We start from the raw sequence: 12266 nt of genomic DNA, 5'->3' as shown, positions 1-12266 counted from the left end.
TACTAATCTAAGAATAGCATTGAGATTATTATCCTCCAGTAACTTTGTAGATAGATAGATACATATTGATAGATAGATAGATAGATACATACATACATACATATGTACATACACAGACAGACTGATTTTCAAGTTAATTTCTTGACTTGAACTGTTCCACAATGCAAGAAGTATAGATTTGGACTCTAAACCTATTTGAGATATAAGTTTGGTTTAGATTTCATATGGGAGACCTTTTCTTCCTACGTGCAGTCAGAACAAGCTGATTTTTGTCCTTTCTCTGGTTAGAGATTTACCAGCCCACCTCGCTCCCAGGATAAAATGTTGTCAAGAGGTGTCCATTGGAGGACCCGGCCCAATGCATGGCTCTCATGAGCCCTTATGTTAAATCCTGAGCCACCTGAATCTTTCCTTTCCCAATGCTCTTGGAATTTCTCTTAAAAAAACAAACAACAAAACTGTGATTAGCATAAAATTAATACAAAATATAACTTTTAAACAGTGTAGTAAGTGTACATATTGATTCTCTGAGCATAAATGGAGTTTTCAAAGTTAATAAATGTAAAGTGGAAAATTACATTCTATCAGAAGTCTGGTTGAGTTATGCTGCCAAATATATTTATTTTTTAACAAATATTAAATTTTTCAGCCACATATCTTTTTAGAGTTTGGTCTGTTTGGAGAAGAACAGGGGGTAAGAGAAAGAGTATCATCAACTTTCTTTAAGGACAAGACCATGATATTTTCATCTTTATGTCCCTTAATTTACAAAGGAAACATTGTACTTAAACATTTAAAACACTGAGTTTTAAAAAACTGAGCATTGTCTCTGGCTTAGCAAACGTATCAGCAGAGCGCAAAGAGGTAGTCCAGAACAGCTTTGCTCTCCCTCTTCCATTCATGGCAATGGCACCTCAGCTATAATAATTCTGACAGTGATAGGCCCAAATCTGTCACTTGCAACCTGCCAACCAACAGTGGGACAGTGTCATACATGCTCTACAGGATATATTTCTTTCTTCTCTAAAGCATTTCAATATGAAGTAGTGAAGAACAATTCTATATATAAGCAAACAGCATCACCATTAGAGACAAAACCGAGGCTGCCTCTTTACCTTCGGATGATATCTAACATGTTGACACGCCCTGGAAGGCATCCGTGACTCGGCCAGACTCACCTACCTCTCAGGCCTCATGCAGCCCTTCACCCTCTATGCAGTGGCCTTGTTTCAGTTTCTGGCTGCTCATGCTCTCTCCCACCACAAGAGAAAATTCTACTGTTTCTGTCAAGAATGTCCCAACACCCAGCCCTGAGCTCTGTCAACTCCAGGCTCAGGTTGAATGTTGTTTCCTTAGAGAAGCTCCCTCTGGTTACAGTTCAGGTCATTCTCCTTTATTACAGACGATCATGGAAATGCTCTCCTAACTTTAGCTCCTGCCATTAGTCTCTCATCAGTTAATTAGCTGATTAATGTATGTCCCCTCCTCTAGACTAGAAGCTCTATGAGAACAGAGACCATGTTTTTCACTCACCACAGAACTCTCACTGACTCTTCCATAAGTTCTTCCTTAATGGATGTATAGATGAATTCATATTAATGAAAAAATAAGAGAATTTCATTTAGTTTTCGACTGTCAAGATTAACAATTTGTGGGCTGTAAAGAAGAGTGAAAAGAAATTGAAGATCTCTCAATCTATCTGTTGTTGACCAGAGATTGCTAGGAATTCTAGGAAAAGGATTTGGTTGGGGTTTAATGAGAATAGAAGTTTCAAACAACCACAAGAAATAAATAACGGGTCCACTGAGGTCAGAGAGCATATTAGCATATTAAACTGCAATGAACAAGCCACATAACACAATCAATAAAATGGGGGGGGTGTAAACCACCTTGTATCAGATTGGTAGAGGATGCCTGGGTTCTAGTTCTAGTTCTGCTACAATAAGAACTTGGCCAATTAATGTCTCCGACTCGGTGACCTCACCTGAAAAGCATGCATTAGGCTAGAAGTTTTCTAAGGTATCTCAGCCTAAGATTTAAGGACTTTGGAGAATGTTTGCAAATGCATGCTGCTCACAAATGTTAATACCATATACCCTATTTAAACCACTTGTTTTGTACAGGACTATATGTTGGATTGTGAAAAATACCCCAGAGTAAGAAGCAAGATTTGTGGCCCAGAAAGAGCAAAGCAGTACATACACTTAAAAGACAGAGATGACACATGGCCCAACTATGTGTTCCATGACAATAAATTCTTTACTGTGTTACCAGAATAAACACCACCAGAAATAGACATCATGTACCCCATGACTGAATACTCTTTCTCCAACAAGAGGTTTTTCTTCTCATTCTAGTGCTAACCACACTATGTTTCTGGTTGCTCACAGGACACCCTGCGCATTTGCCTATATCTGTGATCATCTACCTTCCGGGAGTTCTCTGTGGGTGCCTTCTTAAACAAGGAAATTATAAATGCTCTGACATTTTGGAAAAGAACTAAAAAGGATTCAGACATATTAACACTTATACAACTTAATGACAAGGAAATGAAAGAAGTAAGTATAGAGAAAAGATTTTTCTTAAGCAAAATGAAGTCAGGTAGGTTAACATTGGGGAAAGATGGGGCAAGGAATACCATTCAATACCTGCTAAGATGTAATGTTGCTTTATGTGTTTTTAGAAAAATGATAAATTAAGAATCTATTGATGTCCCTGTTTTTATCCTCTTTATCACTGTACTTAATGTACACCTAAAATCTTAAAAGATTAATCAGTCCTCACTTTTTATCATATAATTTGTTATGTCACTTAACCTATATTAAATTTTTTGAATAATTATAATAATACATTTTAAAATCATCTTATGAAGTATCATAAATTATCAATAACTATACAGGAAGAGAGACATGGAAGACAGTTCTGCCTTTCCATACTTATAAAGTCTTCTAAATTAATACATATAAAAATACCCAGTATAACACTTGCTCATGAACATCTATACTCTTCAGACTGCATTTGGTACCTCAAAGTCTGCCTCTGTCTTAATACTTTTAATAGTAAAGAAAAAGTCAGCCAAAGGTCTTGATCTAAAATATCCCCTGTATTTCATCTAAAGTGAAGGTCATGGTAATGGATTCAAATATATACATGTTGTAATGGCAATTTTTAAAAGTGCAATCACACTTTCAACAAAACTCTAAGATCAAATAAAATTAATTAAAGAACATTAAGACTTCCTAAAAATTCTTCTTGAGATGATTTAAAATAATCTCATAAAAGACCCTCTAGATTCCAAAAGGCATGAAACAAACATTAACTAGATATTTAATTAATGTTATATTTTAAAATGTGACTACAGTCCCATATTCTAGCAGAATGATTAACACAAAAGAAGTCTCGATAAATATTTTTAATGAATTAAGTGCTTATTTCCTCAATCACAATGTTTTGATTAGATTTATATTTCAGTAAATTGTGCTTTTGTGTTCTTTATATATTCATAATATAAAAATTCCTGCTTAAGTAATTTAAATTCTTATATATGTCACACTAGTATTATATTCGCTTATGCATATTTTGATTCTTAATAGTTATAGTTCAATATTAAAACTGCTCTTGATCTTGGGGATGTAGAGAAAAGGGAACCTTTGTGCACTGTTATGCAGATTGGTGCAGCTGCTGTGAAAAGCAGTATGGAGATACCTAAAAAAATAAAAATGGAACTGCCTTATGACCCAGTGATTCCACTTCTGGGAAGAAATCTGAAGAAGCCCAAAACGCTAATTTGAAAGAATATATGCACTCTTATGGTCACTGCAGTATTATCCACAATGGCCAAGATTTGGAAGTAACCCAAGTGTCCATCAGTAGATGAGTGGATCAAACACCTATGTTTATTTACACAATGGAATACTACTTGGTTGTAAAAAAGAAGGAAATCTTACACTTTGCGACAGTATGGATAGACCTGAAGAACACTATGCTAAGTGAAATAAGCCAGTCAGAGAAAGATAAGTGAGATCAAACTAACAAACAAAATAGAAACAGACTCATAGATAGACAACAGACTGGCAGCTGTCAGAGGGGAGGAGGGTTGGGGGGCTGGGTAAAAACGGGAAGGGATAAAGCAAAAAAAGAAGAAAACAACAACTCATAGACACAGTCGGTAGCATGGTGATTACCAGAGGGAAAGGGGGTGGGGGAGGTAGAAGAGGGTACAGGAGGGAACAAATGGTGATGGAAGGAGACTTGACTTGGGGTGGTGAACACACAATGTACTATACAAATGATGCATTACAGAATTTTACACCTGAAATCTATATAACTTTATTAACCAATGTCATTCCAATAAATTCAATAAAAATGAATTAAGAGACTTAAGTTCCTCCATCTCCTTTGGGGGCAAAATCATTCTAATGAAGCATCATAAATTATCCTTGTCATTCAAGATGGGGTAGAAGCTTGATAAATTTTTTAAAAATTATTATTGGATTATGCCCTTTAATTAGGTTTCCAAGAATTCTATTAAATTTTGGGAGTTCATGGCCAAAATGGGTCTAATAAGCTAATTTTAAGCTTATTAAAGAACTCCCTTTAGCAAAGTCGTGTATTAGGGTAGAAAGCACTCCGGCATATTTCCTTTTTTATTTAAGTACTACTGTTTAAATTCTGTTAAGAGAGTTTCTGTTACAATGTCAAGAATCTCACCTACAGGGCCTTTAACTCTTTAAGACATATTTCTCTAGCCATATCTAACACCGGGATTTGTAAGTCTTTTCTCATGGCCAGAGAGGTGTTTTGTCGGCATTTAATTCCTAGGAAACCCAGTCTGGTTCCTCTAATCCTTCATGCATTCATTTCTGTTCAGGAAGACCACAGAAGTGCATATTCTCCTCTTTCCTGTTGATTACATACTCCATAAAAAGCTGATGAGAATTCACACCTGAATGGACTAGCTTTTGCTATTGTCCCCCTGGCTCCTGATAGTGAGATGCTGCCTAACAGGGAGACCCTTTCAAATACGGTTTACTAGATGGCTCTTTGTGCCTTTTCCATTTTAATCTCTAGCCTATGAGAAAGCACTTTAAGAGCCCCAGGAAAATGTACCCATTTAGTTGTTTAGAATGAAAACAAAACAATATTCTTCTTTCTTCTCCCCAGGGAAAATTAGAAGGCTGAATGTTGATATTCCCACACCAAATGATCTGACAACATTTAAAAATATATTTGCAGTATAGGGTTAACATAAGAAGAAAAAAAAGGAATCTAGCCTTTCCAGCAGTCTCTGATTTCATTATAAAATCAACCAAAAAAAAAAAAAAATAGGGCTCTTGGATTTTTTTCTAAGAAAATAAGTAAAACACATTTTCTTTTCATTTGTCTTTGTGCTTTTGACCCAAGAAACTATAACTGATTATATATCAGAGAGAATAATAAACCTAAATTGATGACTGACATTTTAACACACTGAGCGGTAATATTTCACCACTGAAATCTTGGGACAGTTTTCTAAGGGCTCTCTTTACAAGTGGGCCACATAAATAGCCAGCACACTGAGGGTTTAATTATGAAATCAGAAGGCTTGATTCACGACCCTCTTTTCAAATCCCAGCACCTCTTCATTCTCAGACTCGATGTCTTAGAGATGCAATCACAAGCACTTACCTTGTTTATTTCTGAGTCTTCCTCCAGCTTCCCCGCTGCAGCTGAGTCCTGAGTGGACTCCTGCACATCAGAAGTGACCTGCTTCTCTCTACCTGGCAGAGTAAACTTTTCTTTATTTTCTGTTGAGCATTTTGATTTGAGAATGCTGTTGAGATAATTTTCCATCTCCTGCTTAGTAGATTCAAGTCTGTTTTCCAAATCTTTTTGTTTACACTTAAGTGATTTTATATCATCTTTAATAATCTTCTGTCCTACTGAAGAAGTATTTCGCTTGATGGATTTTGCTAAACCTAAAATCTTCTCTAACGTGCCATCTTGTAAATGGAGTCTATTCTCTAGTTCCTGTGAGTGGAGAAAAGATTGTCACAAGAAGTAAATCTGTTCAATTGTCACAAGAGTTAATTGACTTTTGAGATCACAATGTATTCTGCTTCACTAGTGAGAAGTATAAAAAACTTATCAACTCATACTACAAAGAAGAAACTCTGGGTGAAATTTAAATCAAGGTAGAATCCCAGATCAAACTCCCAAGCAGATTTTCTATGTAACTAAAAATTTATAAGAAGTAACAAATTTTCATAACACAGTTCCTGGAATATGGGAGGCAGTCAATACACATTTGTTGAGTATATATTTAGTTCAAGTTACAGCCTTTTGACATAATCAAAACACTGAGTAATAAGTGCCTACTATTTGCAACATTGAAAAAATATTTAAAAATATTTAAATGGTTTTAAAAATCATTTAGAATGTGCCCTTGTGAATTTAGTGTTAATATTTAAAATTCAGAGTAAAGCTGAACTCAATCTATCTAGTGCAACATCTTAGATATAGTGGGAGCTCAATCAACGTTTACTTAAATGTATGCATGAATAAAAGGAGCTAATTTGAGAATTGTAGGCTCAAAAGCAGTTTGAGGTTCTATAGCAGGTATTGATGTTACCATTGAAATAGAATAAGCCTTAAAGTTACGAAGTGAACAATGTAGGACTTATTAGTCACTATCTTAATGGAACACAGAAAAAAAAAATTCCTACGTTCAACTAACAGCAAGTATTACGACAGGTTCTGAAGTTACACGGATGAGTAAAATCCAGTCCCTTCAACTTCCCACAGTCTAGTGAGAGGGACAGAGAAGTAAACAGACAATTGTAATGGAACGTGAAAAGGCCTATTCTAACAAATATGCTTGGGTCATTGAAACATGTTAAACTGAAAGAAGAGAATTTCAGATTTGAATTTTAGACAGACCTGGAAAATTGCAATGGAGACGGGGATGTGCAGGCAGGCAGCCCATTCGGAAGTCTAATGCAGAGATCTGTGAGATGAGGGCCTATCCTAAAGCAGCAATACTGGGGGCAATGGAGGGGGGAGCCGGGGACTAATTGTAAAAATATTTCAGAGATGAAAGAGACAACACTTGATGTCTGACTAAATTTGGAAGCCCAGGAAAGGATATCCAGGTTTCTGACTTAAAAGCCTGGAGAGATGGTGGAGATATTCCTGGAGTCAAAGAATGTAGTAAAGATGTTTCATTGGTAGAAAGCCTCCCAGAAATGGAGAAAGGGAAGGAAAAGATTAGTTAATTTTTGGATGTGCTTAACTGAAAATAACTGTGAGACAACCAAGTAGAGAGAGATGTTTAGTGAAGAGTTAAAAGACGTACTAACCAGACTGGGATTAGAAGACTTGACTTGTGACCCCCACTCTGTCATTTAATCTAGGTGACCTTGTACATCCCTCATCTTGCCGTAACTTAGCTTACTGGGTATCAATTGAGGGGTCTGAACTTGATGTCCTCTGTGGTTCCTTCTATGTACAGCAAAAGTCTATATTTTAATTTTTCAACAGAAGCCTCAGCTCCTCACAATCAGGCTTACGTATTTTCCTTTTCTCAGTATCCATGGCACTGAAACAGTGCCTTGGACATGATGAGGCCTCCACTTTTGTCACATTATCACTGCTAAAAGGAGAGGCAGACTGGTCCTAACGGCAGGCCTTTCTGGAGGAGAAGTACAGCTTGATTCCCAGGTCCTCAAAAGGAAGATGAGACATTCCCAGGTTCATGCCAGCAGTGAGACTCACCCCATAAAACCTCCAGTCAAGGAACCGAGAAAGGAGGAGCTTAGAAATGCTTTACTTTATTTTCTTTTAGAAGACACCACTCGGATCTATTTCTGTTGGCTGTGCAAAGAGTGAAAATCCAAGGAAAGTGTTTTGAGGATGTGGGTAAAGAGCTGCAACCCTCACAGCAGACTTTTGGAACCTCACCTCTGGGAGAGAGCTCTAATGTAGTCCGTGAGTCTAAAAATTAATAAAAATCACACAGCTCCTATCCACACATGATGAAGAATGCAAAACTGAAACATTTCCCCCTGGGTCTTGCCTTAGACGCAGCCTTGGACTGCCCAGTCTCTCCTGGAATCACTGTGCTATCTCTGAAACAAAGATCTCCAGAAGCTACAGATGGGTCATGGGTAGAATCATCCCTGAGGGTCCTGAGTGCAGGGACCACTTATAACACAAATTACGAATGGATTTGGCCACTAAAGAAGAACATTCCCATTTATTTTTAATGACTAGTCAGAACTTTACCTAATAGTCATCTGAAGAGCACTTGAATTTCAAACCAAAGAAATTCATTAGTAAAGTTGTAATTAAAATTGAGTTTTTAAAATGTCTATCATGTGTGAACATTGTTTAGTACCTGCAGTTCCTGGAGTTTTTTCTCAACTTCTATTTGATCCATAGGTTGGTCAGAAAAACTAACAAATTCCTTGGAGATATTGTCCAATTCGTTATTTAGGTCTGTGATGCAAACCTGGTATGAGTGGTGCTCTTGAACATGACCTTCCAATTTTTGAACGGAATCCTAAAAATGAAACCATTGACAATGTATGAATTATTTCTCTCTGCATTTTCTCACTCAGATAATAATTAAATTATTCATAAAAACTTGTTTTATGAGGTTTCATCTTAAAATCGGAATATGGTCATAAATTGTCTAGAGTTCTTTTAGATATTTCACTCTAAAACCTCCCTTCTCCCCCAAAAGTGACCCTTACTGAAGCCACATTTCTTTCCCCATGCTTCTTTTGCTTTCATTTTATTCCTGAAAACAAGTTATTTGTCAAGAGGCTTATAAAATGAAATGCCTACAAATTATGTCATCAAATCACAAACATCCATAATAAAGCAGGTCCTTTAATTATCCTTCTTACTAAAACCAAGTATGCACACTTAAAAATGAGACTATATGAGATCAAGCTAACCCCCGATTCCTTTCATAAGATTCAAACTCTGAAACTGTGTTAGGATAAAGTAATCCTAACTCAAGAGCAAAATCATCTTTAGGTTCTCTTCCTGGAATAAGAAAATAAGGTGACCACACCTAATTAGAAAAGTAACAGCTATTAAACTAAACAACTTAACACCAAGAGGGTACATATTCACCCCTGTACAACTCCTATCTGTATAAGCAGGATTTCTTACAGGTAATTCCTACATTGAAGCTGGCTTCCACTGTGCAAAGAATTATAAACGATTCTCTTAAGAAAATACACTCCCTTATGACAAGGTGACATTTCACTTCTTAACATTTTTACTTCCGATCACGTAGAAAGACATGAGAGAGAAACACATGAGGTTTATATAGAACAACAAATACAAATTATTATAATAGATGATGGATGGATTGATGGATAAATGTTTGCATAGGTGCATCAATGGACAGATTGATGGATGCACGGATGATGCATGACTAACTGACATAATCATCTTCACAGAGATGCCTAAAAAGTCTCAAGTCTTTCTATTCCTGAAGAGGGGAACATCAATGAGAGAAAATAACATCTTCATCAAATAATACATGATGGAGTCTACTAGCAAAACCGACTGGTTTGATTCCTTCATCCTTGAGGAGTTACTATTTTTATCTAGAAGCGATCAATTAAATTTAAAAAGAACCAAAAAAAAAAAAAAAAAAGGTTTTGTATACAAATTTAACATAATTATGACAATCATTTAAAGTTTTATTTTGACCACTTTACCTGTAGTTGTTGAAGAAGACTTTCATGTAGATGCTTTATTTCCAGCCAAGGCTCTTCACTGAACTTGGGATTTTTAGTGCATTCTAAGAGGTAATTTCCTTGAGATTTTAGTTCCTTTAGCAAGGATGTCAAATCTTGTGCTTTCTGGAGGAATTTCTTATAAATTTTCAACTGAGCTTTCTTCTCCTGCAAACCATGTTGTAGAGCACAGCCCACTTCCTGTTTCTTTTTTAGTTCTGTGAGCATTAACCTCAGATCCTCCTTGCTTTGCAGATACTTCTCTCCCTCTAGTAGAAGCTTTTCTTGATGGCTAAATTTAACAAAATATTTTACAAAGGAAATGACAATTTGTGAATGGAATGACATTTTGCATATTATAATGCAACATACATTATAATAAAAAAGCATTAATATAATACTAATACACATTATTCCTACAGACATTTTTTGCATTATAACATTATAAATAGCACTAAGTTTAGCTTGGGAATTAAGACAATAATTAGTTGTAGTATTACTGAAATTGTTGTTTTTTTGATACACAATTTGACCTGAAAACAAATAATTAATAATTTAGATTTCAAACTATTTGTTCTTATTATGTTTAAATATAATTATATCACCCAATGTTTTATTGTTCATATAAGTAAAACAAATAAGTATTCAGTATATTGGCCAACTATTTTATTCTTTTTATATCCTAAATTTAGCTTTAATATGATTGGCTCTTGAAAAATTCACATTTCCATCAAACATTAAATGTATCATTTAAGATGTGATCCGAATTAAGTTTTTAGTAGAATTATGTCCATTGACTTTAGACATTTACCAATATTTGCACAAGTAAGAATCTCTTAGATTACACATTTAAGAGCATTAATTATTCTATAGGAATACCATGTGGATACTGAAGTTGTTTGGGGAAAGGGAGTTTCAGTGCAGAAGTGGATTGCTGCAGGTGGAATGACAGACAATGTTAATTTGTTACCAAGAGCCCCACAAGTTGACATACCAGGCAAAGTACCAGACATGCCATAGGGCTATGACAGCTCATTTTATACCTGATCCAGAGAACTACTCCCCTTCATTTCGGCCTCTGACATTTGGGATGTCCCTGACCTACCGACTTGCTCTCCAATAGACATTATATCTGAATCCAGGAAGCAGACAAAATATACTTGTTGAAGCTTCATTGTGCAATGAAGAACCACGAGAGTGGTGAAGGCACGTCCTTTACCTTAGATATGTGTTGGCTAAATGCAGTGTGCTGACCCACTGGTTCTCAATATCACTGACAGTCTCTGAAACCAACGGAGCCTTGCTGGTCACGGCCCGACTCATGATCTTCTGTATTTTAGCATCCCCTTCAGGCTTCAGTAAAATGATTTCCTGAATTAAATCAAAAGGGTTTTATAATCCCATTCATAGATAGCACGTATGCTATCTTTTTATTTATAAACACTATATTAAGATTCTAACTGCAGATTAGATTTCATTTTTATATGTGCCCAAAGGACAAAGATACCTCCTTCGTGGTACATAGGACTGGTTCTCAAGAAACATTTGTCAGATTGAGCTGATTGCATTCCTGATTTTCTCTTGATTTTCAACCGTCTTCAAATAAAGTATATGACAAAAAACAAAAAAGCAGAAAAAAAAAACAAACCCTGGCAAATCCATCTACCTGTCTACTCCATTATTTACAGATAAAGAGTTGGGCTAACAACCTGAACTAGACATTTTTATACACTCAAGATGAGACTTATGGCTTCCTACAGGAAAACACAGTGTCCCCCCCTGCAACTCTTGTCTCTCTGCGTGGCATAGTTAATTCCTGTTCCCTGTTCTTCTCTTTCCCTCCTTTGCTCTGAACCAACTATCAAGTTCCTCCCTTCTTGGAAACTCCACTAGATTCACCTTCTCTGGAAAACCTTTCAGACATAATCTCAAAAGATTCTGATTACGTCATTAAATCTCACCAACCCTTATAGCTCACTATTCTTAACCATTTCTAACCATGCTTCAACCAATATGATTTCAAGTCTCCTGAGTTTCTTTTAAACACAGGTGCTTCTGTCTCCTGCATTTTAAATGAGCAATATTTACCAAATCCCCCTCAGATAAAAAGTGAGCTGAAGGGAGGCTGAAATTTCCTCGCCCTCCACAACCTACTCAGTCTCTAATTACCTCAATGAACCATACATATCCACTCTGAAGAAGAGTTCCCCTCCAGATCTGCCCTGGCCACTGCTGATGCCCTGGCATGTCTTATATATCCTAGCAAACTCCCACCCGCCACAGCTCTAATTTACTGCCTTTATTTCAATTCCTCTGCACTCAGTGAAGATGGACACTAACTGGCCATTGCCCTCAGAAAGAGAGGATTTACTTTCCCTCTTCTATCTGCATTAAAATAATTTTTAGATCCATCACAGCTCTTCTCTTTTGTAAGGTCAATCATATGAATGTCTTCAACCATTCTACAGTTATTCTATTTTCCATTAAGAAACAAATCTTTGCCATTTTCCTCTAAATCTTTTCAAAATTAGA

General features: G+C 36.2%; 1 protein-coding gene across 1 annotated transcript in view; it reads right to left on the bottom strand.

Annotated features, from left to right (window-relative positions):
- Window positions 1-12266, bottom strand: part of SYNE2 (spectrin repeat containing nuclear envelope protein 2) — a 295528-nt gene that overhangs the window by 140778 nt on the left and 142484 nt on the right. Inside the window, exons 42-45 of the mRNA XM_090270971.1 lie at window positions 10954-11105; window positions 9717-10026; window positions 8375-8539; window positions 5668-6009 (exon numbers count right to left, since the gene is read on the bottom strand). Of these exons, the coding sequence (XP_090127097.1) occupies window positions 5668-6009; window positions 8375-8539; window positions 9717-10026; window positions 10954-11105 (969 nt within the window). The remainder of the gene's footprint in view (window positions 1-5667; window positions 6010-8374; window positions 8540-9716; window positions 10027-10953; window positions 11106-12266) is intronic.

The sequence above is a fragment of the Furipterus horrens genome, unplaced genomic scaffold (genome assembly GCF_987537825.1).
Source record: "Furipterus horrens unplaced genomic scaffold, mFurHor1.1.pri manual_scaffold_3, whole genome shotgun sequence".
Lineage (NCBI taxonomy): Eukaryota > Metazoa > Chordata > Mammalia > Chiroptera > Furipteridae > Furipterus > Furipterus horrens.
Note: the sequence above shows the minus strand (reverse complement) of the source record. Positions and strands in the feature narration are given on the sequence as shown.